Below are 27,420 nucleotides of genomic sequence, written 5' to 3'. Positions count from 1 at the left end.
AACAATGTGGCAAAAATTAAAAGCTGACCACTCTTTGCCAATCCCTTATATTGGTGGGGAATTTCAGAGGTCTGTGAAATCCCAGGTCTGGGGGCACCTGAGAACTAGACTCCATTATTTGCCCCTTCTTTGCACCCAAGCCATCCTGGATTTCCCACAGCCTTTCATCCTCTCCCTCTTCCCAGAGTGTGATCTCCAAGAGGGCAGAGCCACCTGGCTCGGCCTCTAGCCAGACCCAGAACAGGCGCTGAGAAGACACTGGCTGAATGCACTGATTCACGTGGAGACGCTGAAATAAACGGGGGCGCAACGGATGAAGGGAGGGAGCTGTGTAAAGGAGAAGAAGACAGACCCCAGACCTTAGAGCCAGGCGCCTGGGTTCAAATCTTGCAAGTGAGTGCAGTTCAAGGGAGCCAGATCTCCTCGCCTACTCAGGAACAGTAAAAGGGAGAGTCGCTCAGTCGTGTCCGACTCTTTGCGACCCCATGGACTATAGAGTCCATGGAATTCTCCAGGCCAGAATACTGGAGTGGGTAGCTGTTCCCTTCTCCAGGGTGTCTTCCCAACCCCGGTCTCCCACACTGTAGGCAGATTCTTTACCAGCTGAGGCACCAGGAAAGCCCAAGAACACTGGAGTGGGTAACCCATCCCTTCTCCAGCAGATCTTCCCAACCCAGGAATCGGAACGAGGGTCTCCTGCATTGCAGGCAGATTCTTTACCAACTGAGCTATCAGGGAAGCCAGAAGTTGAGGTGGAATCCTTTACTTTCTCAGAGCCTCGGGTTGAGGGATGATCATGCCTTGGTCCAGCATTCTTCTCAAGAACAAAAGACAGGTGTACAGAGGACTTGGTAGATACTGTGCAGATATCAATAGCTCATGGTCATTTCTCCAGCACCTGTAGCTCATAGGGTCCAGTTCCCCCCATCCCAGCCCGCAGGTCAGCTTCTCCCCCACCAGGAGCTGGTTCGGGAACCTGGCCTTGCAAGTTCCGAACAGCAAAGCACAGAGCCCGGCACCCAGTAGGCGTTCAACAAATCCATCAGGGCACCATGACATCCAGGCAGGTCCCCCTCCCTCCGAAGCTAAGTAGGTAACCTCTCGGGCTCCTCCTTCCTGTCTGGTGCCTTTTTTCAGGACAGGTCTAGGAATCACATTTAGGAAAAGTAAGTGGGTGTGAAGAGACTCTGCTTCAAAGGTTAGTGCCTATTTTTGTTCCCACTTCCGAATCTTCCAGAATTTATTTTTGCCTCCTTAATAAAAAGAGCCCTGTCGCATTTCCTCAGCTTGTCTTCTGGATTTTTTTTCTTTTTTTTTTTTTAACCGGTATTTTAAACCGCCCACTGCAGCCATCCCAGGACGCGGCGAGGAGGTGGTGGGAGAGGAGGAGTGCACAGACAGGTGGAGCGTGTGCCCGCGAAGGCGGGGACCTGGGCGGCGGCGGCCCGGGGGCGGGGAGGGGCGGTGACGGAGTTCAGGAGCCCCACGCGCCCCTGCACCCGGGGGCGGGGGGTGGTGCGTCTCCCCTCCGACGTCCCGCACACCGCGGGTGGTGGTGGTGGGGCTCCCGCTTGCAGTCCTCCAACCCCCTCCCCGCCTGCGACCCCAGCACCCACCCGCCGCTGAAACGCTCCCACCAGCCAGCAGGCCCCTCGGTGCGCGCGCGCGCGCGCGCGCGGCCCCGAAGGCGCCCTGGAGTCGGCCGGAGGGGCGGGGCCGGGGCGGGGCGGTGGCGCTGATGTAATCCCGGCGCCTGGGCGGAAGGATATGGAGCGCAGCCGGCTGGCGGGGCGCTGAGGCCGGTTGCCGGGTAACGGAGCGGAGCGGCCGCGGTGCACCGCCCCCCCCGCCCTCCGCCGAGTGGCGCCGCCGCCGCCGCCGCCGCCGCCGCTTTACGTCAGGCGCCCGCCCCGGCCCGCCCGGCGCTCGGCAGCCGCTCGGAGCCCGCGGAGCGAGGAGGCGCCCCCGCCGCGGCCGCCGCGCCGCCCGGCCGCTCGCTCGGCAGGTACCGCGGGGCTGGGCCGGGGCCGGGCCGGGGCTGGGCCGGGGCGGGCGGGGCCGGGCCCCGGGCGTGTGGTACGCTCCCGGCGCGGGGACCCCGGCGCCTGGGGGGCGCGGGCGGCGGCGGCGGCGGCGCGCGGGCCGGACGATGAGTGCGCACAATGGGCCGCGCTGGGAGCGGCTCTCCGGGGAGTCGAGGCGGGGCGCGCGGGACCCCGAGGGCCGGGCCGGGCCGGCGGGGTGGGCGCTCGCGGCGGCGCTGCCCCCTCTCGTCCTGCATTGTCCTTTAGGGGCTCCCCTCCGACCCCGGGGAAGGGAAGCGGCCGGCGGGGGCGGGCGGGCGGGCGGGCGCGCGGGCCTGTGGCTCTCTGCGCGCGCGGGGCGGGCCCTGCGGCGCCAGGTCCGGCGAAGGTTATACGGCCGCGCGCGCGCGCGCTCCGGAGGGCCGGAGCCGGCCTCCTGCGCTGGCCGCCAGCGCGAGCGTACCCCCCGGCGCCACCGAGCAGCGGGGTGGTCGCCGGGGAGAGATGCCTGCGCCCCGGCACCCCCGGCGCCCTGAGCAGCGGGGTGATCACCGGAGAGATAGATGCCTGCGCCCCGGGACAGAGCGGGGCGGCGCGCGCTTGTACTCGGGCCTGCTGGGGCAGACCACCAAAATCGTGGCAGAACCCGGGTTTTTGATTTCTCTCCTTCGCCACCTTTCATTTTTTTGTGCTCTAGAGGCAAGCTCAGGAGAGCCAACCTGGCAAAAAAAAAAAAACTAGGAGATTTAGCGGGTCGGGGGGACAGAACTAAGTATGGTTTCTGCTAATCACTTGCGGGTGAATGCTTGGATGTCTAGCCCTTGCGGGTGTGCTGTGCTCAGTCGTGTGTCCGACTCTTTGCGACCCCCCACCCCCAATGGACTGTAGCCCGCCAGGCTCCTCCATGGAATTCTCCAGGTGAAAATACTGGAGTGGCGTTGACATGCCCTCCTCCAGGGGATCTTCCCGACCCAGGGATCGAACCCGGGTATCCCGCATTGCAGGGGGATTCTTTACCAACTGAGCCACCAGGGAAGCCCCCTGGATATCTAGGATACTTGGATGTCGGATATTTCTTCTAGGTTCTTAAGAGTGAGCTTTACACGTCTGGGTTTTTGCGTGTTTTTTAAAAAACAAACAAACAAACAAACAGTGGTAGGAGATCGGTGAAGAGTTGGGGGCAAGCAGTTTTGATAATAGGTGACGTCCTGGGTAAAACTAACTACACAGTCAAATCCTAGAGCTAGCTAGGTGCCAGAGCACCTTGACTATTTCATAAGACTTTGAATCCGACGTGGGGAGTTCTCCCACTTTGCAGCCTGAAGGTCAAATATTCTCCCATCGGTTATTTTGGATTGGTCCATTCATAAGTGGTTCTTAGGCTCTTGATGACATTTCTTTGCGACAGAAATGATTCCTGAAAGTGTGTCTTTGCATAGCTATATTTATGCGTAGGTATACACTTTTGGGGCTTCACTGGTGACTCAATGGTAAAGAATCTGCCTGCAATGCAGGAGACCTGGTTCGATCCCTGGGTTGGGACGATCCCCTGGAGAACGTAATGGCCAGTCACTCCAGTATTCTTGCCTGGAGAATCCCATGGACAAGAGGATCCTGGTGGGCTACAGTCCTTGGAGTCCCAAAGAGTTGGACCCAACTGAACGACTAACGTTTATACTTATATGTAAGCTTCTTGCAATGAATACTTATTGTGTTCTATATTCAGTTACTGTACTTGCTAAATAATTTTTAGTAATTCAAAAATATTTACTGTTTCAGTTTGGGCACATGTATAACAGTTTTTACATAAACCTGTGTCATCTAGTTTGGCCACTGAAACATTGAAGGAAGTAGAGAATATTACTCTTAAATATTTAATATTGCAGAAGATAGAAGTAGAGGTACAGATGCATTGTTTTTCAGGAAAAGTACAGGTCTTTACCATGAGGCCAACAGAAGGCAAATCTGTAACTATTTTAAGGGTAATTAGCTTATTTGTTACACAAGTTGTAACCATTTAAGAAAAGTAAATGGAATTTTAGAAACTCTTTTAAAGATGTCATAGATCACTCTGTGCTTTATTTTGCAGTAGCATTTTCAAAAGCAGTAAGATTGATTTTATTTTGCCTTGTGTGGAGAAGTGCAGAGCCTAGGTTCTCCCTATTGTAGCAGCATTTGACTTGGAGCAGTTAATGGCCCTCTGAGCCAGTTTTCTCTTCTGTAAAATGGGGAGCATAATGATACTTGTCTCACAGGATGGTTGGAATGATCAGGTGAGGGGAGATGTGAAGTCGTTCTGTCAGCCTTCAGTCCCTTTTAAAATATGAGCTGGTGCTAATGTGTCAAAGCTTCTGATTCCTGTCCTGGCTTAGAGCTTTCTTAGGCTCCTCCCCGACCCTTCCTGTCTGCACTTTGACCGGCTGTCAGGTCATCTTTCCGAAGCACAGATTGGATCTTGTCAGTCTCTGGCTCAGAAAGCTTCTAACCCTGCCTGTTGTGTGGAGACCGCAATCCAGACCCCGCAGTCTGGCCCCAGCCGCTCTGAACCTCACCTGTCGTCTTGGTTCCCTTCTCACACTGCCCCGCGAGAGGGCTCTCGGTTCTCTGATCAGCCTAGCTGCTTCAATCCCTTTTGTAATCTTTTTCTCCAGTTGGAATGCCCTGTCTCACTTCCACCCACTCCACTTTTTTAAAAGTCCACATCTGATTTTAGGTCCTGTCTGGAGCCCTTTGGAAATCCTATCAAAGTGAATTATTCATTTCTGCAGTCACAGTCCTCTATTTTTACTTTCATTATTGCCTGTATCACGTGTTGTGTTTGTTAAACTCTGGCTGTGGTGACCGTGTCATTGTTTTATCCCCAACATGAAAATGTCTAAATGTTTGCTGAATAAAGGCAAAGTCTGTAATCCACCTTATGAAGAATATTATTATTATAAAGTATTTTACTAGCAAACATCAGTACCAGCCACGGCACTGGGAATCTGGGAATGAGGTTTAGGATGTTGAAGATAGTTATTACTGAGAATATTTCTTTTCAATTATTTTTGATCTCTCATAAAACACCAAGTGGTATTTTTATACAAAAATAACAGACAAACCACCTCTGCCCTGTGTGTTGAAACTTTCAGGGTCTACAAGCCAGCACTGCTGACTGAAGTCAGTTTCTTGGGAGAGGGGATCAGAGCACACGTTTTAAAACATTCCTTACCTTTGAAATATAATTGCATTCCCAGCAGATTACCAGCATTTTGTTTAAAACATTTTTGGTGGGTTTATTTTTTGGAGATTTTTATGCTCATAGAAAGTAAACTACTTTTGAGGGTGCTTGTTTAAAATCCGTAAGGTCCGGATTTGGAAGACTCAGGTTTGTGTCTCGGCTCATCCCTCATCCCTGGGTCACTGTGGGCAAGTTAGCTAAATCTCTCTTGAACTTCTGTTTCTTTATTTTGTGAGAAGTCTGTGCTATTTTTGCTTTGCGGTGTCACTTAAAGTGGCTGTTCTTTGTGCACTGTGCACCCTCCTTCAGCTAAAAGGAAAGAAGGATGGCATAACGTCACAGGACGCTTGTCCCCCTTGTCCCCCAGGCTGGAAACTTTCTGAGTCTTCCTTTTCTTGAGATTTTTACCAAGTCTGTCTCCATGTGTCTTTTCCATCAACCTCCCCCCTCCCCCAGCAGTTCCTCTGCCCCTGCCCTCCCTGGCTCCTGTCTGTCCTTGTGGAGGTTGTTCCTGTAGGTAGACTGCTGACTGGCCTCCCTTTCTCTAGTGCTCCTGTTTTGTTACCAGAATTATTCAGTATGTAAAGTCAGATCATATCACACCTGCCCCCCCCCCCAACTCTGCCCCAGGTATATAGCAGAGGTTCTCAACATCTCCCTCCATTCTTTCACACCTGAGGGTTATAACCTAGTTCTGTCGGTAGGCTTACTCCCACAAAGATTTCCCCCTTGGAGGCATCACCACCTGGCCAGCTGAGAATTAGTGTTAAAGGGTTAGGAAATCATTGAGACCTACGCCATCTGGCATCATTGTAACTTTTAGCTTCATCTCTCACCACCTGGTGTTTCAACACTTAGACCTCTGGCCACTTCCGTGGTTATTTGTCTGATTTCTTTACTCTGGAATGGCTTTTCTGCTTTTTTTTCCCCTTCTTAGCAGAATCCTTAGTACCGAAGGCTTGACTTCAGTGCCGCTGTGTCTATGAAAGAAGCTTCCTCTGACTTTCAGAATCAACTCCTCACTATCCGCCCACATGGTGCTTGAGGTGCCCCCACTCACCTGTTTCTTCTTTCTGACTCTTCAGTTTATTCGTTCCATGATTATAAACTCCTTAAGGAAAGAGAGGAAATTCTTGACCATGGCTGACTCTCCCTCTAGTGTGTGATACAGTCTTTCACACAGTCTTACTGGTCTAAATGCTGGGCTGAATTAACTCGAGCAGTCTACGTTCTCTGATTTGGCAGAAGGGGAGTGGGGTTGGAATGGCTGTGTGTGCGAGCTTCATGAATCTACGAGCCACTCAGAGCAGGGCCCAGCGGTAGTCAGTGCTCAGGGAGTGGCAACCTCTAGCTGTTAATTGCAGCAGGTGTAGAGAACACTAGTGGTTGGGTAGGTGTGTCGATTGAGTGTATATGTTGGTTACTGTTACAGTGTTCCCAGATTTATTTCTGGCTCCTGTGTAAAGGAGAAAGAATAATCATCTGGTCTCCCCACCCTCACTGTTCCACTGGTTTTGAGAATAAGCAAAAAAGTGAGTGTTGGGTTGGAGGGAACGTTTGCACAAGCAGATGCATGGTGGTGGTCTGGAATTATTCTGAAGACGAGTTTAGTCTTTCTGTAAGTGAGCTTAAGAAAGTGGGAAAGGGGTTGTCATGTTTTCTCCTCGGTTTTTTTTTTTTTTAAGTAAAGCACGTGTTTTTGTTGTAATCTGGCGGTAGAATCTTACATATTTGTTTCTCACTTTGCTTTCCTTTCCTCCTGCGCGGGGTCTCGTTGCGGCACGGGGTTTTATCTGGTTGCAGCGCGTGGGGGCCACTCTCGGCGCAGTGCGCAGGCGTCTCACTGCGGGGGCTCCTCCTGCCGAGCGGGGGCTCCAGGACTGCGGCTTTGGTCGCTGTGGCGCCCGGGCTTGTCTGCCTCTCAGCATGTGGCCTCTTCGCAGACGAGGGGTTGAACCCACGGCCCCTGCACTGAAAGGCATCTTCTTTGCCACTGAGCCAGAGGGCCGTCCTCCTTATGCAGTATCTGTAATGACTCGAAGTTCTGTTTCTGACATCATCTCCGAAGCTTCTTCCTGTCCCCAGGCCTTCTCTGGAGTTCTCTGTCTCTCCCTATGTCTGCTCAAGCAGTCTTGCTGGAGAGGGAGAAGCTTGGTGCTGAAAACCAGCTGTAATTCTGAAACTTTTAATTAAACATTGAGTTACTGTTTTTAAGATGATACACGTTACTGATTGACAGGCTGTATCCGGCGTGGTATCTGGTTCTAACACAACATGAAATTCCCTAAACTTGCAGCCACGTAAGAGTGTGTTTCGATTGCTACTTTGCTGACCTTATTTATGATTATGAGCTTTAAAAAAAAACACACACACATTGGAAATCTCTATATTTCTAATCAGTCTCTCTTAAAACCCACCGCAGAGAATTGAGGGTGATCTGTCCCAGGGGATGAGCCTAGTATGGGTTAGAACTGAAAGCACTAGGACAGTTTAGAAGGGGAACAACTGCAGAAGCGCTGGCGATGGTGTTGGTTTGTCCGTGTTCCTCGTTAACGGAGTGAAGAGAGAAGGTGAGTTCTGTGAGTGCGGGCTCTGTGTGTGTGCACACGCGTGTATGTGTATGTGGTTATGTGACAGGAAGCGAGACCAGACAGCGTGTGTGTGCATGTGTGCATGTGCGTGTGGTGTCTGTCGGGCCGGCACAGGGAGTGGTCACTCAGCGCCCAGCGCGCCCCCTGAGCCAGTCACGCGTGGAGGAGTGGCGGGCCCCGGCACGTCTTCAGAGTTCTTGTTCGGTGATAACGGTTGTTAACTTCAGTAACAGGGAGAGGTAGGAAGCGGGGCGGGATGTGTTTTCCCTTCCAGCCAGGAGTCTGTTTTCTAGCCCAGTTACATTTCCCAAAGTACCTGTGGTATCTTAATAGCCAGGTCAGAACTGTTTCAAAATTGTTTGCCCAAGTTTGGGCCTTTAGTCAAGCTCTTTATTTATTTATTTTTCCTTCAGTTACGAGCCTTTTCTTAGGTGTCTGATAACCTTTTGCTCCTCGCTAGCATCTTCCTTGAAGATTTTAATGGTGAGAAAGTTGAAGACAATACTTCATTGAAGTACAGTCGACTTACAAAACTGGATTAGGTTTGGTCTCACAACATAGTGATTGAGCTATTTTTACAGATCGACAGAATGTCACCAGGGGAAAGCTGAAATTGAACAGACGCACTTGTGGTCCTTTATTTGGTGGTGGTGACTTGCCACTACTTCCTTTGATTACCCCCATAGATGATGATTACTGATCATATTGTTAATTTTTTGTTAGTATCATCAAAGCTGTTTCTTATTTTTATAAAATATAAAACTTAATTTATTAAAACTATTTTGTATGATTTACCAAAACATGGTTTTGAATGTGTGTGTGCTCAGTCGCTAAGTTGTGTCCGACTCTTTGTGACCCCGTGGACTGTAGCCCGCCAGGCTCCTCTGTCCATGGGATTCTCCAGGTAGGAATACTGGAGTGGGTTGCCGTGCCCTCCTCCAGATCTTCCCGACCCAGGGATTGAATCTATGTCCCCCGCTTATCCTGCCTTGCAGGTGGATTCTTTACTCACTGAGCCACCTGGAAAGCCCCTGTTTTGAATACAGGCAACTCTTTTAAAACCTGTTTGTTTATTTACTTTTTTAAGCCTATTTTTTTTAAAGTACATGTTAAATCTAAAAAAGCAGTAAGTTTAAGTTGATCAGAAAAATCTCTTTCACTCCCTGCCCATCCTGTACTCATTTTGAAAAATGACTGATAAACTTCTTGGCTGTCATAGAAAGAAAACTATGTCTGTACTTGAAACTTGCGGAGTCACAGTGGAGAGCGTCATGTGTAAACAAACACTTTGTATCTGGAGTGCTTTCAGTACCAGCATCTGTGTCTTCCCCACTTGTGTAGATCTGCTTCACTGTGTTTTCCTTGATGTGCCTAGTTTTCTATGGTGTGGATGTGCCAGAATTTAGTTGATGGAGTAGACTTCCAAGTTATTGTAACACTGCGAACATTTTTGTACATAATGTTTCGGTGAACTTTCTTGAGAAACCCCCTTACTCTAGGCAGCCTAAAAAAAGAAAAACTAACCAGCAAGCTTCTAATTTCTTTAAATTATCATTGATAATATTAATGATCATGATCATATTAATGTTTATCATAATTATAGTATTAATGATTATGATCATTAATAATATCAATTAAATGATCATATTAAACATTTTCTTGGTGGCTTTATTAGTTTTAATAATTTTAGACATTAGCCTGGGCGTTTTCTTCTTTGAAGTAGTCCTGAGGATTCAGTTCAGTTCATTTGCTCGGTCGTGTCTGACTCTTTGCAGTCCCAGGGACTGCAGCACACCAGGCCTCCCTGTCCATCACCAACTCCCGGAGCTTGCTCAAACTCATGTCCATTGAGTCAGTCATGCCATCCAACCATCTCATCCTCTGTCGTCCCCTTCTCCTCCTGCCTTCAGTCTTTCCCAGCATCAGGGTCTTTTCTAGTGAGTCAGTTCTTCACATTAGGTGACCAAAGTATTGGAGTTTCAGCTTTAGCATCAGTCCTTCCAATGAATAGTCAGGGCTGATTTCCTTTAGGACTGACTGGTTGGATCTCCTTGCAGTCCAGGGGACTCTCAAGAGTCTTTTCCAACACCACAGTTCAAAAGCATCAATTCTTCGGCGCTCAGCTTTCTTTGTAGTCCAACTCTCACATCCATACATGACCACTGGAAAAACCATAGCTTTGACCAGATGGACTTTTGTTGGCAAAGTAATGTCTCTGCGTTTTAATATGCTGTCTAGGTTGGTCATAGCTTTTCTTCCAAGCAGCAAGCATCTTTTAATTTCATGGCTGCAGTCACTATTTGCAGTGATTTTGGAGCCCAAAAAAATAAAGTCTGTCACTGAGGGTGGCAGTCCTGAAGGTGCGTAGGGTCATTTGGGGCTTTATTTAGTTGACAAGTGGTCAGAGTCGGTGGTGAAGTCGGAAGGCGAGGGATTCTTAGAAGCAGCTACAGAGGAGAGTGAGCTCACACTTGGGAAAGTACGTCCTCCACGTGAGGCCTGTTGTTGGGGACCTTAGGTGAACTGTCTGTTGTACTCCTCGTGACAGCTCTTGAGAGAGGTGGTGGTGTCTTCATTTTACTGATGAGGAAGCTGGAGCCCAGAGCCCAGGACACTTCCCTAAAGCTAACACACGACGCGCGGCAGAGCAGGAGCCCCACCGTCTTTCTTTGACTTAGAAATGGACATCCTTCCATGGCCCGGCTCCGCCTGGAGATTCATTCCTTTCCACAGTACTTGGCTGCGCTCACAGTGTCCCAGGCGTAGGTGCCAGGATGGTTAGACCACCCACGAGGGGGCGAGGGGGGGAGCAGGGGTGCTGCGATCCTGCTCACGCAGGAAGGAGAGGTGGCAGAGGGCTGGGCAGTCTGGAGGCAGCCTTGGCCAGGCTTCGGGCTCTGTTAGAAGATGAGGGCCGGCACCCCCTCCTGGTCAGCACTGCTGGGAGCAAGCAGCCCGGGGACACGTGGCCTGATGTCTGCCCTGGTGATGCTGCACGTGCAGCGGCCGGAGGCTCTGGTCAGCTCGGCCCCCCACGGCAGGCGGTCTCGGGACTGTCCGACCACCCGTGGCCCACCACACCGTCCCGTGCTGGGGGTGGGGGTGGGGGAGAGTCAGCAGATGGACACACGGGCCACGTGAAGATGTAGCCCAGAGGGCTGCTGTGTTTTTAGGGTGGACAGGGAATGGCGCTCTCGCAAGAAGACCCTCAAGCGGAGACCTGGGGAAAACAAGGGAGACAGGTGGGGAGCCATCTGAGAGGCAGAGCAGCGCTCGGGAGGGCAGAGCAAGTAGAAGACCCCCATTCTGGGTGGTCATGAAGGCAGGACCAGGAGGATTGGCTGATGGGTCGGTGGAATGTGAAAGGGACCGGAGGAGTCAAGGCTGATTCCAGAGCCTTTGGCTTGAGCAGTGGGAGCATGGACTTGAGCTCGATCGATGTTGGGAAGGTCATGGCAAGGATGCTGGTGGTGGTGGTGGTGGTAAAGAATTTGTGGGGTTTTTTGTTTTGTTTTGTTTTGTTTTTTAAGAGATGTTGTGAGTTGAGATACCGATTAGACACCTGTCCGGTAGCTTGATGGTTCTATAATTTTGGGATTCAAGAGAGAGGAGGAGGTGAGAGGAAGTGTGGAAAGATCTCTTTGTAGACATGTTTACAGTCATAGGAGTGGAGATCAGCTAGGCCTGGCCATTGAGTAAGGTGGCCGCCTGAGCCACACGCGGCTTCAGGGTGCAGGAAACAGGGCTAGATTGACTTGAGATGTCCCGTGTCAACGGTGCACCACATTTCAAAGACTTGGTATGGGGGGAAAGAATGTAAAATAGGTCACTAATGACTTTTACCTTGATTATATTTGGAATGATAAAATTTGGGGTCTTTCGAGTTATAAATATATTATTAAAATGAATTTCATCTGTTTTTCTTGTTTAATATGGCTGCTAGGAACTTTTAAATTACGTTGGTGTGACTCGGGTCTTGCTGCTGGATGGCGCCCAAGGAGGAAGTGAGTGTAAACAGAGAAGTGCCAGGGAGGCCAGGGCAGAGGAGGGCGGGGCGGGGCGGGCACGGTCGTCGTCTCTGCAGCTGGAGGGAAAGAAAAGTGCCGGAGAGCGGGGCGCCCTGAGCCCCTCTCCCAGCCGGGCGTGAGTCCAAGGCGACCGAGGCTTGGAGCTGGGCTGTCGAGCGGGCTCGCTCCCTACCCTGTTTTGTTTTTGTGTTTTAAGTGAGTCTCATCAGGACAAGAAGGCAGCCTTTCCCACAAGAGTTATAACGTAGCCTCTGCGGACGCAGCCCTCGGCGGTAGGAAGGAGCCCACATTCAGAGGACTGGACGCAGTTCAGGCAGGCAAGTGACTGTAACCCTCAAAGCCTTGCTGCCAAGGCTTCCTCTCATCTTGCAACCTTCCCCTGATGAAACGACCGTGAGAATTCGTCGCCTTCCTTTTCCCGTTCTCAGTCCCGGAGTGAGCCTCGCTACCGTGTTACCGTCCGCTACCTGAGCCTCTGGTTTTCCGGTTTACAGGTAGCTCAGGTGGCTGGTGCCTCCTCGGCGTGATTCCCACCCCCCCCCCCACCCCTAGGTCCACTTCGGCCTGCCTAGGGCTCCAGAGCTGAGGAGCATGCCTGGGGCTTCACTGGCAGCAGGCGGGCAGAGGACCTCCTGGTGCCGCTCAGGGGCTTCTTCTTAGTAGGTCAGTAGGTGTCCCAGGCTTCCCTGGTGACTCAGAGAGTAAAGAATCTGCCTGCAAGTGCAGGAGACCTGGGTCCAGTCCTTGGGTCAGGAAGATCCCCTGGAGAAGGGAATGGCAACCCATTCCAGTGTTCTTGCCTGGAGAATTCTGTGGACGGAGGAGCCTGGCTTGTAACATTGTACAGGAGGTGGTGACCAAAACCATCCGAAAGGAAAAAAAAATGCAAGAAGGTAAAGTGGTGTTCTGAGGAGGAGTCAGACACGACTGAGCAACTCAACTGAGGAGGCTTTACAAGTAGTTGAGAAAAGAGAAGCAGAAAGTAAGGGAAAAAGGGAAAGACATACCCAACTGAATGCAGAGTTCTAGAGAATAGCAAGGAGAGATAAGAAAGCCTTCCTAAGTGAACAGTGCAGAGAAATAGAGGAAAACAATAGAATGGGAAAGACTAGAGATCTCTTCAAGAAAATTGGAGGTATCAAGGGAACTTCATGCAAAGATGGGTATAGTAAAGGACAGAAACAGTAAGGACCTAACAGAGACAGAAGAGATTAAAAAGAGGTATGGTGTGTCTACCTCAACATATTTAATCTAAATTAAGCTCGTCTTATCTTGCTATTTTCCTTAACTTTAGATTTGCTGTTTTGGTAAACTTTCAATGGAAAATTAAATGCTTGAACTTGACATCTAAAAAAAAAAAAAAGAGGTGGCAAGAATACATGAAGAGTTATACAAAAAAGGTCTTAATGACCCAGATAACCATGATGGTGTGGTCACTCACCTAGAGCCAGACATCCTGAATTGTGAAGTCAAGTGGGCCTTAGGAAGCATCACTACAAACACAGCTAGCGGAAGTGATAGAATTCCCGCTAAGCTATTTCAGATCCTAAAAGATGATGCTTTGAAAGTACTGCATTCAATGTGCCAGCAAATTTGGAAAACTCTTCAGTGGCCACAGGACTGGAAAAGGTCAGTTTTCATCCCAGTCCCAAAGAAGGGCAGTGCCAAAGGATGTTCAAACTACTGCACAACTGCACTCATTTTACATGTTAGTAAGGTTATGTTCAAAATCCTTCAAGCTAGGTTTCAGCAGTTTGTAGACTGAGAGCTTCCATATGAACAGGCTAGGTTTAGAAAAGGCAGAGGAGTCAGAGATCAACTTCCCAGCATCCATCGATTCATAGAGAAAGCAAGGGAATTCCAGAAAAACATCTGCTTCACTGACTGTGCGAAAGCCTTTGACTGTGTAGATCACAACAAACTGTGGAAAATTCTTAAAGATGGGAATACCAGACCACCTTACCTGTCTCCTGAGAAACCTGTCTGCAGGATAAGAAGCAACAGTTAGAACCGGACATGGATCAACGGACTGGTTCAAAATTGGGAGAGGAGTGCGTCAAAGCTGTGTACTGGCACCCTGTTTGTTTAACTTCTAAAGAGAGTACATCATACAAAATGCCAGGCTGGATGACTCACAAGCGGGAATCACGATTGCCAGGAGAAATGTCAGCAACCTCAGATGTACAGATGATACCACTCTAATGGCAGAAAGTGAAGAGGAACTAAAGAGCCTCTTGATGAGGATGAAAGAGGAGAGTGAAAAAACTGGCATGAACCTCTACATTAAAAAAACTAAGATTATGGCATCTGGACCCATAAATTTGTGGCAAATAGATGGGGAAAAAGTAGAAGCAGTGACAGATTTTATTTTCTTGGGCTTCAAAATCACTGTGGACGGTGACTTCAGCCATGAAAGTAAAAGACACTTGCTCCTTGGAAGGAAAGTTATTGACAAACCTAGACAACCATGTAGTTTTTCCAGTAGTCATGTATGGATGTGAGAGTTGGGCCGTAAAGAAGGCTGAGCGCTGAAAAATTGATGCTTTCAAACTGTGGTGCTGGAGAAAACTCTTGAAAGCCCCTTGGACTGTAAGGAGATCAAACCAGTCACTCCAGAAGAAATCAACTCTGAATATTTATTAGAAGGACTGATGCTTCAGCTCTAATATTTTGGCCATCTGATGCAAAGAGCCAGTTCATTGGAAAAGACCCTGATGCTGGGAAAGATTGAGGGCAGGAGAAGGGGGCAACAGAGGATGAGATGGTTGGGTGGCATCACTAATTCAATTAACATGAGTTTGAGCAAACTCCAGGAGATGGTGAAAGACAGGGAGGCCCAGCGTGCCGCAGTCCATGGGGTCGCCAAGAGTCGGACATGACTTAGCAATTATACGACAACTTATATCAGGCGAGTGTTTTTGCTCTTAGATATTACACTTCCCCCCCCTTCATTTCATTCTCTTGTCTCCAGACAAGCACATGTTCAAGTGGAAGAACAGTGTTTCTAGGCCTTTTCACTGACACGCAGTAGACACTGTCACAGAACCGAAACGCGTCTTAAGTGGGACATATTGGGGCCCTGCCTGCGCAGGCCGGCCGTACCCTTGAAAGGGCTCGGGGAGCACCCCGCCGTCTGTACGGCTGCCCTGGAGCAGGGCCCATCTCGCTTTCTCTCTGGCTCTGGCCTCAGGTCTCCCAGCTTCTCACGATGCCTCGAGACCTGTGGGGACAGTGAACCGTATCCAGAAACCATCATTAAGAAGGATATGCTAGCTGGGGAGGTGGGGTAAGAATCTGCCTGCCAACACAGGGGACACAGGTTCGATCCCTGGTCCAGGAAGGTCGCACATGCCTTGGAGCAACTAAGCCTGTTCGCCACAACTACCTAAACCATAGCGCTAGAGCCTGTGCTCCGCAACAGGAGAAGCCACTGCAATGAGAAACCTGAGCACCGCAGCTGGAGGAGCCCTCGCTTGCCTCAACTTAGAGAAGGCCTGGGTGCAACAGTGAAGATCCAGCACAGCCAAATAAGCAGATTAATAAAAAGAAGGATGGGCTAGATGCGAAGTAAAAAGGCTTGTCTTTGACTCTTCAAAATCGTATGCCGGCAAGGCTGCAAGTCACATGAGGGGTGAACGGTATGGCGGAGAGGACACAGCTTTGGACCTGGGCCCACAGTGACCCCGATCCTGACCCGGGACCTTGAGTGCACGCTTCAGTTTCTTAACCCATGAGACGAGGAGGTTTGGCTGACCTCAGTGCTTGCTGATGCTGTGAAGGAGGGATCTGCACAACGTAGGGGCTCAGACGTTTGCTGAATGAATGAATGGGTAGAAGAGTTCTTAGCCCGGGTGACTTCCTGGGTGAGGCAGGGGCTGGGTGACGGGCAGGCCCCCCCCTCCCCACCTGTGCCGCTTCAGCCCTTCTCAGGTTTAGTCCTGGGATCTGCCACCTTGAGAAATGTTTGAACAGCCCTGGATTAGGTGACCCCTCTCTGAGCATGTCACCTCCCTGGACACCTTTCACCGGGATAAACGTTGCTGGAGAAGAAAGGCAGCTGGAGTCACACGTAGGGTGGGCCGTGCCGCAGACGGCTAGGGCCGTTAAATAGGGCCCCGGCGGCTGCGGACCACAGACGTTCTCGCTCGGTCCTGGAGTCAGCAGGCCCCCTGGCGTCGGCAGGCCCCCTGGCGTCGGCGGGGTTGGCTCCTGGAGATGCTGCGGGAGGACCCGCTCCGTGCCCCCCCTGACCTCTGGGGCTGCATTTCTCGGTGTGCAGGCACACCAGTCTGGTCTCTGCCTCCGTCTTCATGTGACGCCCTTTGAGTGTGTCTGCCTCGATTTCCTCTTCCTTCTGAGGACATCAGTCGCTGACACAGGGTCTGAGCAGAGGTAGATGGAAAAATGAATAGTGGTTGTGAGAGAATGAAGAGGAGTGACTGACTGAGAGTGAGTCCATCGCCTAGGACTTTGATTAGTGCACTTGTGTTCTTAAAACGCGTTTCCACAGAGTGGAATCGTGGACTCGGCCTCTTCTGCAGGGCGAACGATGTGGAGGCATGATCATTTCGTGCATGTGCTGAAGTCACTTCTCCTGGCTTTTAAATTGCTGGACATTAAATTGCTTTTAAATTCCACCACTGCCTTCCAGGTGAGGCTGCCTGTGTCCCCCACGGTGTCTTGCACGAAGTAGACTTACCCCAAGTGGCAGCTGTTTCTGATGTTTCAGCTAAGGGGCCTGTGACTCTGATGGGGCCGTCGGTTCCTTTGTGAGTCCTTTGGTGGGCGGGTGCTCTGGAAAGCAGGTGCGGACAGTTTAGCATGCAGCTTGGGAATTCGGACGTGCCCGAGGGGGCCGCACCCGCACGCGGAAGGGAGCTGTCGGGCCGCCCAGCAGGCCCAGCCCAACCTTGCTTCCTTCCCGCCACGGGGAGCCGCGGAGCCGCGGAGCTCCAGTTACCCCAGATTGGAGCTGTGTGCGCGCGCCAGCCACTCACCACATGGGGCAGTCCTGGGAGGGGGCACGGTGCGGCCAGGGGGGCGGCGTTTTTCTTAGAATGTTTTTGAGTGACTTGGTTTACTGGCTGACCTTCTGGAGAAATACAGGGTAGGGCTGTTCCCCTTTGTCTCTGACTCCACTCAACACCCCCCCACCGTCTATGTAATATGTACATATGTCGGGGGGGGGTGACACCCCTGTGTATGTAATATGTACATGTGTGTGTGCAGGGATGACACCCTCCGTGTGTGTAATGTGTACATGTGTGTGGGGGTGACAGCCCCCGTCTATGTAATATGTACATGTGTGTGTGCAGGGGTGACACCCTCTGTGTATGTAGTGTGTACATGTGTGTGTGGGGTGACACCCCCTGTGTATGTAATGTGTACATGTGTGTGCAGGGGTGACACCCTCTGTGTATGTAATGTGTACATGTGTGTGGGGGTGACAGCCCCCGTCTATGTAATATGTACATGTGTGTGTGCAGGGGTGACACCCCCTGTGTATGTAATGTGTACATGTGTGTGGGGGGTGACACCCCCTGTGTATGTAATGTGTACATGTGTGTGCAGGGGTGACACCCTCTGTGTATGTAATGTGTACATGTGTGTGGGGGTGACAGCCCCCGTCTATATAATATGTACATGTGTGTGTGCAGGGGTGACACCCCCTGTGTATGTAATGTGTACATGTGTGTGGGGGGTGACACCCCCTGTGTATGTAATGTGTACATGTGTGTGCAGGGGTGACACCCCCTGTGTATGTAATGTGTACATGTGTGTGGGGGTGACAGCCCCCGTCTATGTAATATGTACATGTGTGTGTGCAGGGGTGACACCCCCTGTGTATGTAATGTGTACATGTGTGTGTGGGGTGACACCCCCTGTGTACGTAATGTATACATGTGTGTGGGGGGTGACAGCCCCCATCTATGTAATGTGTACTTGTGTGTGCAGGGGTGACACCCTCTGTGTGTAACATGTACATGTGTGGGGGGGTGATACCCCCACTGTATATGTAACGTGTACATATGTGAGAGGGGCTACACCCCACCATGTGTAACATGTACATGCGTGTGGGTGACACCCCACCATGTATGTAATATGTACATGCGTGGGGCGACACCCCCACCGTATGTAACATGAGTGTGCGTGGGAGTGGCTCCCCTCACCGTGTATGTACTGTGCACATGGGGGCGCTGACACCCCCACCGAGTGTGTGACATGCACATGTGGGGGGTTCGATGGTGAACAGAGTGATACGCACATTAAGCTTTTCTTTCCCAGATTAAACACACTGGCTTCCTGAAACTTACATTACTTCAGTGTTATCTATGCTGACCTGCTGTTTTCTTGGTGTGGTCTAGCCTTCCTTGATTTTCTGCGTGTTTTCAAATATTTATCAGTCGCATGGAGCTCCTTGGAGCAACAGCTTCTCAAAAATTTGAAACCCTGTATAATGTGAATTAAATCCTCATCTCATTTAATCCTGCCTCTCTCTTTCCCCTGCTGATTCATCCCGCTTTGATGACGGTAGGATCTCTTACAGAATCCATGGTCCAGTTGTGCTGTTCAAGCAGGACGGAGTCCCTGGAAAGCCAGACTTAGATGCAGACCAGTGCCGCTGAGGCCGTCCCCTTTGGGGCCAGAAGGACCCCTCTGGGTTGTTGTGAGTCGTTACGGGATAGTCTGCAGCGGTGAGGAGCTTGACTCTGGCGTCAGCTCAGCTTGCTTTCAAATCCCAACTCTTCCTCTTTTCTTTCTGTTTGGGGAAATTCATTTCCTCAGTTTCAGTTTCCTCATCTGTAAAAAAGGGAACGCTTAGATGGTGAGGCTTCAGTAAGCATAAGCTGCTTCTGCTGTTGCTGGAAGAAAACCACAGCTTCTGTTTTAAGGAAGAGAAAGGATCTTTGCTCACTCATTCTGGATTCAGGTGACTGAACTGTATCTATGATCTTAGATGTCAACTAGCAGGAAATGTGCTTAACCAATAAAGAATGTCTGCGGAAAACCTAGAGAGACATCCTTCTTAGTGAGGAAGTGTGGAAACGTTTCCTGTATAATCACATCCACGACGCAGGACGCAGGACGCCCCGCTGGTGCCGCTGCCCTTCCCCGCGCTCCGCAGCCCAGCCCGGGCGTCAGTGGGGGCGGGATGTGCAGATGACCACTGTGGAGAAGACCTAGGAGCATCTGGAACCTGGTATCTGGGAATAAAGCTAACAGCCACGGTCCATGTAAAAAGCTTAGGATTTGAACACATCCATGAAATTTTAAAGAGTTTTGACCTGTATTGGGGCTCTTTATATAAATCATTTCACTCTGTCTTTTGAGGGAAGGAGTTACTTGGTTTTGTTTTTTCAATAATTTTTTTTTTTTTTTTTTGCTGCACCTCGTGGCATGTGGGATCTTAGTTCCCCAACCAAGGATCAAACCCACACCCCATGCGTTGGGAGCATAAGTCTTAACCCCTGGACCGCCAAGGAAATCCCGGAGAGTTTTAATTAGTGTAAAATTCCAATCCATAATGTATCACCTTTGTTGAGTATCACACTTTGCTGAGTATGGTTTTTTTTTTTTTTTTGTATCCAAAACTTGTTTATTGGGATGGTTTCCCGTTCATCTTGAGACAGGGTGATTTTAGTGCTGCTTCCGTCTGAAAGAGCATCCTTCTGTCAGCCTTGCTTTTCCTCCTGTGGGCTGGCAGAGGACAGTAGAGCAACCAACACACACAACTACTGTTTGTGCGTGGCTAAAGACGGTGGTGATTTTATAGCATCCTGGGCATTTTACATCCAAGAAATAGGAATTGGGGCTCTGCACCAGGCACTTCTTGTGTTTCCTCTTCTCCTCTTCTGGAGAGGGATGAAGAGGATCCTTTGCGAGAGGCATGTTCTCGTGAGGAGGTCGTCACCGCCGGAAAGGGCTGATATGGTATTTTAAATACATTTTTTAGGAATGTTGCACTGTTAGCCTGTCTTTAAGCCTGTCTCTTATTTTGGGTTTTAAAAAATATATCTGTTTCATTGATCTAAGGAGAATTACATAAGACAAGTAGTCACTTGGGCTCCAAGTGTCATAGGGCTTCTCAGCGTGTTTCCCAAATTCAGGAATGCCTCAGAGCACACTTAGTAGCATTTCTGAGGTTTTCAGCACGTTTGTTAGATCAGGTACCGTGCTTCTCGCCTGCGTCTCCACCAGCCCCAGAGTCATCCTTTTTCCTCCAGTGTGGATCCATTGGCCAGTTGGATTCGCTCTTGGCAGTGGTTCTGCCCTTAATATCCTGTGTTAACATCAGGTGTCTGCCTTGATCCCCTAAAAAATAGCTTGGTGGTTGTGTGAAATAGAAACACACTCCAGACCGTTTCCGTGGCTGCAGACACCCCCGCGGTGTTCAGGTGCCTGCCTTCCCGCGGTGCTTGTCGTGTGTACCGGTAGATAGTCACAGCACGGAGGATGTGGGCTCAGCCAGCGGCCTCTACGTGTACGTCATCAAAGGTGATAAATGAGAACCCAGGCATGCCCCGGGGAAAAGGGAGACCCTGGAAGCTTCCGATACCACAAAGAAAGGAGTACTGATTGACTTCACTAAATAGAATAGTACAGTTTATGCAGATTATTTATAGAAAAGGAGAAGGATATACCTAGTGATATCATTCCTAAATTAGTCTTCAGTTTTTTTTTTAATTTTTTAAAATTAAAAACTTATTTTTTTGGAGAAGGCAATGGCAACCCACTCCAGTATTCTTGCCTGGAAAATCCCATGGACGGAGGAGCCTGGTAGGCTGCAGTCCATGGGGTCTCGAAGAGTCGGACACGACTGAGCAGCTTCACTTTCACGTTTCACTTGCATGCACTGGAGAAAGAAATGGCAGCCCACTCCAGTGTTCTTGCCTGGAGAATCCCAGGGACGGGGGAGCCTGGTGGGCTGCCGTCTATGGGGTCGCATAGGGTCGGACACGACTGAAGCGACGCAGCAGCAGCAGCAGCATATCCTCAAGTCGCAGTGATTATAAAATTTAGCTGTGACGGTACAGATGGCGAATAAACTCCACCTGAATGAAGGAAAAAAAAAAAAAAAAAACTTTTTTTTTTGGCCACGCTGAGTCTTTGTAGCTGCTTTCTCTGGTTGCAGAGGATGGGGACAACTCTCTAGATGGGCTGTGCGGGGCTTCTCCTCGTGGGGGCGTCTCCTGCTGCAGACCACAGGCTCTGGAGCACTCGGGCTTCAGTAGTTATGGTGCGCAGACTGAACTGTCCCACAGCATGCGGATCTTCCCAGACCGGGGATCGAACCCTGGTCCCCTCCATTGGCAGGTGGATTCTTAACCACTGGACCACCAGGGAAGTCCCAGGTTAACTTTTCAGTCCTGTGAAAATTGAGGCTGTAAGGACCTTAGATGATCTATGTCTTGCTTACAGTGTGGGCCTTAGAGAAAATGTTAATTCTTTCTGGTTAGAAGATTATATTTACCAAAGCATATTCCGAGGAACACAAAACAGGTCTTTAGCAAGTATGGAAATGCCACTTTGTTTCCTTCCTGGAGGTTCCACCGGCATATTATTACCATATTAAAAAGTTTCAAGATGTCCTAAAATTAAAAAAGAAAAACTTTTTATTTCAGCCCTGGTATTTTCCTAACTCATGCAAAAAGGAAGTAGTTCTATAACAGAAGTGATACATTTTTATGTCACCTGGAATACACCTTGGAGAAACTAGCAGGCTCTCTTTTAAACCTTGACACTGTTCATTTAAATAGCTTCCCAGAGGCTATACATGGTTATCTTAAGAGTTGCATCTAAAAACTTGATCTAATCTTTGAAGCATGTAATTAATGGATGCAGAATGAAAATATGTATAGCAAACCTGTTCTGAGTTTTCAAACCTGTATCATTTTGCAAAATCAAATAGAGGATTTTATTTTGATTCTTGAAAATTTCTGACTAGTAAGATACAAGTCAGATAATCTGTATAAAATTTTCATACTGAATTAGGTATCTCTCGTTGACAGACCTAAAACATTACCCAAATAGTGCTTCTTACCTAGGTTCATTTTAGAGAACTGTAATATGTATTATTAATATTACTTTTCATACTGTTCATGGGGTTCTCGCAGCAAGAATACTGGGGTGGTTTGCCATTTCCTCCTCCGGTGGACCGCATTTTGTCAGAACTCTTCATTGTGACCCGTCCATCTTGGGTGGCCCTGCACGGCATGTTTCACAGCTTCGTTGAGTTAATACAAGCGCTTCTTTCATGACAAGGCTGTGATCCATGACAGGGGAGCCTGGCATGGTGCATTCCACGGGGTCACAAAGAGTTGGACATGACTTAGTGACCGAACGACAACAATGCGTATTAAGTAATACAGTGGCTTTTAATAGTAACTACCGAAAAATTGGCTCACTGTCTCACCAGTGAGTTGTAGGATTTCCGGCCATTTTTCTCCCACTCATTGAAACTCAGAAGATAGATTACTTTGTAGTTTTGAGATGAGTAGTTGAAAGCTATAAAATTTTTGTACGTAAGACATTTTGACAGGCAGCAGTATCACTTTGAAAACTTACTGTAATTCACAGTGATCTACTCTTTTACTTAATAGAATGTTTCATCCTTGACAGAGTAGTTTTCATTATGTTGGAGCTTTTTGCATTTTCAAAAATTCCAAAAATCTGCCTGGTTTGTTTTGTTTGCAAATAAACTTGCTTTTGAAACTTCCCCAGCGGTCCAGTGGTTAGGAATCTGCACTCCACTGCAGGGGCACAGTTGCCATCCCTGGTCAGGGAAGCTCCCTGTGAAAACAAAACTAATAAACTTGCTTTGGGTTCGTGAAAATATGCATTTCTTAAAGTAAGATCAATTTAACTTGCTCCTAACAATTTTTTAGGTTCCTAAAATTTAGTTGTTCCATCCCTTTTCCAACATTTTTTCTAAAAGCTTTCCAGAATTCCATAGTAGTGAACTTTGTTTCAATTTGGGGGTTTTCTTTGATAGCTGCGTTGTAATCTTTTAGACTACTACTTCACTTCAGATACAGGCATATACATTTCTGTCTCCCTTTTGACCCAGATGGCTATGGTATGTTTTGACCCAGATGGTATGTTTTTTTATCCTGTAAACTGTATGACATGAAATTTGCCCCTTTTAGGGGAAAATAGGGGCATTTTTCTAAATCTCTGTAAAGACTTTTTTAAAGGCATAAAAACTACCATTTTACAGCCCTGCTAAAGAATTCTGACGTCTAAGCTAAACGCTTCATTGGTTACTGTACCGTGACAACCTGCAAATAAATTATAATCTTTGAAAAAGCAGTTCAGCTTTTCAGACCAGAAGTGTTAAGCAGTGAGTCAGCAAGTACCTGCCAGTCCAGTAAGACTTAGAAATAAAGCGGGGCTACTGGACGCAAGCAGTTCATCTGCTTCATGCTCAGCCCAGTTAAAGCTATCAGAATGGGAAGGCTGGTCTGGACTGTGATTTCTATGAGCATTTGACAACAGCACAGTCAGTAGAGGAGAATTCATCCCAGTTGGACAAGTTCTTCTCTTTTATTCATTCTCATCTCACACTTGATCTGCGTCGCATCCGTTTTGCTTTAATGGGAGTCTGTTTAGTACTTGTGATTCTCAGGTAGAACTGAGCACTTTCTCCTGTTTTTTGCCTTGGTACAGTCGGTTCTTCCTTCTAAACAGATACTAACCAAGGTCTGTTACACGGCAGTGGTTTATTAAGGCATTTGCTAGTTACTTTTATTGTCAGGTAGTAGTCTTATTTATCTTTGAGAACTGTCCTACATTCATGAAAAAAATCCATTTTGTTTGGCCCTGGAGGATATACACTGATCATTTCTGATTACCTGGCTAGTAAAAGTGGAACTTCTTAATCTATTATGCAGTTCTTCCTGTTTGCACAGAAGGAACTTATGTCCCACAGTAGATTTGTTGATTGCATTATTTTATAATGGAGCCTTATTCATTTCCTAGGTCTAGACACACTTCTCGATGGGGAAGAGACTGTAGGTCTGATTGTCCATTTCTATACAGTTTTCCAGTTACATGGCTAAACAGGTGTACACGACCAGCTTTTAGCCCCTGATCCTGTCCTCAGTGATACAGCTGTGGGGTAGAATCCATAGTTCTCTCTGGATTTTCTCTTTGAACCATACATTGGCTCTGGAGCCAGGCTACCTACTAAAGAGAATAAGCAGTACATTGTGTTCCAAATCAGTGTACTGAGATCTGAAAATAATAGGCAAGGGTTACATGTATATGCTTAACCCCCTCATTATGTGAGTGCCCTCTCTGGTTTCCTGGCAAAAGTTATTTAGGAAGTTTGTGAAAGTAGTAGAATATGAACAGTCATAGTGTTTCAGACATTTATCTCTTTATTCTCTTTTCTGTGTTCTTTTTTCTATTTTATACCCTTTACCCTTCCCCTTCAAAGGCTTTTCTTTATGTGAAAATCCTATGGACACCCAAATTGAAAAATTATGAAAAGATAGTCACAGGTAGTATAGGCCTTTGATGAATATTGAGCACTTTTAACAATTTTTTGATGAAACTGATAGCGAAGAAGGACCTGTTAAAAATAGAGTGAAGGCATAAATTACCCCGTACCAGGTCACAGGGAGGGCGGTGGGTTCCATGGGAAGAAGTCTGTATCGTGCCTAGGACGCGGGAAGCCTCCGGGAGGCGTGTGTGTCTGGGGCTTCCCATGTGCCCCCCCCCCAACACCCCCCTGCCATGCCAGTGTATGAATATTGTTTTATCTCCCAGACTTTCTTCTTCAGACTTCATTCCCCCATTAGATTGGGAAGTATTTGGCTAGACTCGGTTTTGATCACCTGCCAGAGGACTCAGCTCTGCCGCACAGCACCTGGACCGTGTCACGGCCAGGCCCTGAAGACCAGCCTTGTTTGGAGGGGGCCCCCGCACAGGAGGTGGCTGGAGAAGCGTGGGGATGGGGGGTCGCTGAAGGCCGAGGCTGCTGAGGACAGCGAGAGCCCTCAGTGCCGCCGGAGAGCACAGGGCGGCCTCATGTGAAGGCTGCCTAGAGGGCCCAGGGCAGGACTGCACTCCGTGACCGCCTAGCCCTTCTTACCTCTGCAGTGTTCCTGCCCTCCAGAATCCTTTCTGAGCATTAAAGTGAGTCTCTTTTGTGTGGGTTCTTTGTTTTTGCGATGTTTTAATTCATCCGTGGCTTTGAATGTCCGTCTGAGTCCCCAGACGGCTGGGTCCAGCATGGACTCCACATGTCTGATGCAGAGCTGTTGCCTCTTGAGCCCTCTGTTCGTTGCCCCCTGAAGTAACCGTGAGGATCAGGGCTGCTGACGCCTGTTGCTGCCCTTCCTTCTCCTCCCTGGCACTATCCCCCCCATACACACACCCCTTGTGTAAATGAAGTGAGCCCCTGAGACTTGCTTTGGTTGATGAGGGGGGAGTGACTCGCTCCAGGAGCTTTCAGAGCTCGGGTACACACTTGGGTTCAGATAGCCTTTCTTTTTCTCTCACTTGTGGACTGGCAGGGTTCAGGGCTGGCGGCCAGGGTCATCCTATGTCCCAGGGTGGTTCTGCTCAGTGATTGTGCCAGGCGTCCCTGCCCGTCCAGGATGGACATGTAGCACGAGCAAGACACTGGCATTTGCGTTCATCTCCAGCGGTTGGGAGTGGTTTCTGCAGCACACCCACTGTCTTGGACTAAATAACCTTCCTCCCAAATGTGGCCCTTGGCCCCCTGTCCTGTTTATTGTCAGTTTTCTTTTGTCATTTATTTTTGCTCTTTTCAGTTCAATTCAGTTCAGTCGCTCAGTCGTGTCCAACTCTGTGACCCCAGGGACTATATCCCAGAGCCTACTCAAACTCAGGTCCATTGAGTCGGTGATGAGCCACCCAACCATCTCATCCTCTGTCATCCCCTCCTCCTCCCGCCTTTGATCTTTCCCAGCATCAGGGTCTTTCCCAATGAGTCAGTTCTGCACATCAGGTGGCCAAAGTACTGGAGTTTCAGCTTCAGCATCAGTCCTTCCAATGAACACTCAGGACTGATCCCTTTAGGATGGACTGGTTGGATCTCCTTGCAGTCCAAGGGACTCTCAAGAGTCTTCTCCAACACCAGAGTTCACTGCATCTCTTCTTACCATTCTCTACAGTCTGGCTTTGTTCCACAATCATAATTGTGTGAATATGTTCTGCTGTAATGAAATCTGACTTGTTGAGACGTTTGAGGCCTCTCAGACCTGAGGGTGAAGCTTTGCCAGTTCCCTCACACAGTTCCTCTGGGGCGCAGGTAGGCACCTCATCTTCTGGTATGAGGAGGAGCGTCTGTGCGGTGTGCAGGCACATGAGGAGGGGCGTGGGGACTCTTGAAGAAAGAGCTGACGGTTCTCATTTAGCCCAACACAGTCATCTGCTGGAGAGCGTCAAAGCCAGCCTTGTCCAGTAGGACTTCTGTGATGAGAGAAATGTCCTGTGTTTCATATTTGCAGGGTCACCGCTAGCCACATGTGGCTATAAGAGCACTTGAAATGCGGCTGAGGAACTGATTTTTAAATTTAGATAGCCAGTGTGACTAGAGGCCGCTGTATTAGACAACGCAGTAAGGCTCTAGAGCAACACTGCAGTGATATAATGTTAGGTGAAAAATGCAGGGTATGAAAGTATATATTCGTATTTAATATGTAGAAGTAATGAAAGCTTTTAAGTTCTGTGTGAAAATAGTCACATAAACACGATCATACCACTATATTAACAGTGAACTGTAGTAGAGTGGAGAAATTGTATATGTCTGCTCTTCTGTTTACATATTTTAAAAAATCCTTTAAAAAAACTTTATAGCAAAAATATGTATTATAAATTTGCGCGTAAAGAAAAGGGCTCTGAGACCCTAAAAGAACGCTTCAGCAAGTGAATATTTGCTTGAGCAGAGCTGCGCAAGATTTACACTTGGCCCGAAGAAGCCGGGTTTACGGCTATTGGCGGTCTGCTGCTCTCTGATCGGCTGTGCTGTGACACACGTCAACTGAGAAGACAGCCCACAAGTAACACGGACGTTCCGTGTCAGAGCGTGCTTTTCGAAATAATTTTTATGAGTTTTTGAGCAAACCTAAAAATACGTATGTCACCAAAAAAAGAAGGGAGTGGGGGGGAGTACCTTAGTACGTTTTAGTTTCTGCTGGTGTCTTTTCTGCTTGAGCCTGAGGAGGCTGAGCTGCAGAGTGTCCCCTGTAGCTGTCTAAGGACCCTGACGGGAGCTGCCTTTGAATTCTTCTCATCGCTGTTGGTGGTGTTACAAAGTGTAAGAGACGGCCACTGTTTCTTACAGCATTGTTACATGGGGAGGAAATTTTGAAAGGTCAGTGAACTTCTTCAGACCCACCCCCTCAGCACCGCCAGCCCTGCGGGGGGGGGGGGGGGGGGAACTGCTTCATCATTAAATTACTCATTTGAAGATTGTGGCATTACCAAGTTTTGTCTGGCAGTTTGTTGAAAAAGTTCTTATGTAATGACTTAGGTACTTAGATGTGTTTTCCTTTCTCCTAGATAGAGAAATCATCTGGGACTAA

The 27,420-nt window shown here is 48.8% G+C and overlaps 2 protein-coding genes across 7 annotated transcripts in view; one reads left to right on the top strand and one right to left on the bottom strand.

Annotated features, from left to right (window-relative positions):
* Positions 1-1,872: 1,872 nt before the first annotated feature.
* Positions 1,873-27,420, top strand: part of KIAA0232 (KIAA0232 ortholog) — an 82,358-nt gene continuing 56,810 nt past the window's right edge. For 4 of the 6 annotated variants that reach the window (XM_043906113.1, XM_043906111.1, XM_043906112.1 and 1 more), the window contains exon 1: positions 1,873-2,005. The gene's annotated coding sequence lies outside the window, so the exon portion shown is untranslated. Of the gene's footprint in view, positions 2,006-16,574; positions 16,586-18,711; positions 18,723-18,898; positions 18,902-27,420 lie in introns of those variants that run through there. The other 2 variants (XM_043906108.1, XM_043906110.1) reach the window with 2 other exon arrangements.
* LOC122696303 (40S ribosomal protein S27-like) lies at positions 19,430-19,753 on the bottom strand. Its single transcript, XM_043906116.1, has one exon. The coding sequence runs from the start codon at positions 19,751-19,753 to the stop codon at positions 19,502-19,504; it is 252 nt and encodes an 83-aa protein (XP_043762051.1). The 3' UTR covers positions 19,430-19,501.

Source organism: Cervus elaphus, chromosome 6, assembly GCF_910594005.1.
Source record: "Cervus elaphus chromosome 6, mCerEla1.1, whole genome shotgun sequence".
Lineage (NCBI taxonomy): Eukaryota > Metazoa > Chordata > Mammalia > Artiodactyla > Cervidae > Cervus > Cervus elaphus.
Note: the sequence above shows the minus strand (reverse complement) of the source record. Positions and strands in the feature narration are given on the sequence as shown.

Excerpts from the sequence above, each read along its gene's own strand:
- LOC122696303 (XM_043906116.1), bottom strand. The coding sequence starts at position 19,753 with ATGCCTCTCGCAAAGGATCCTCTTCATCCCTCTCCAGAAGAGGAGAAG.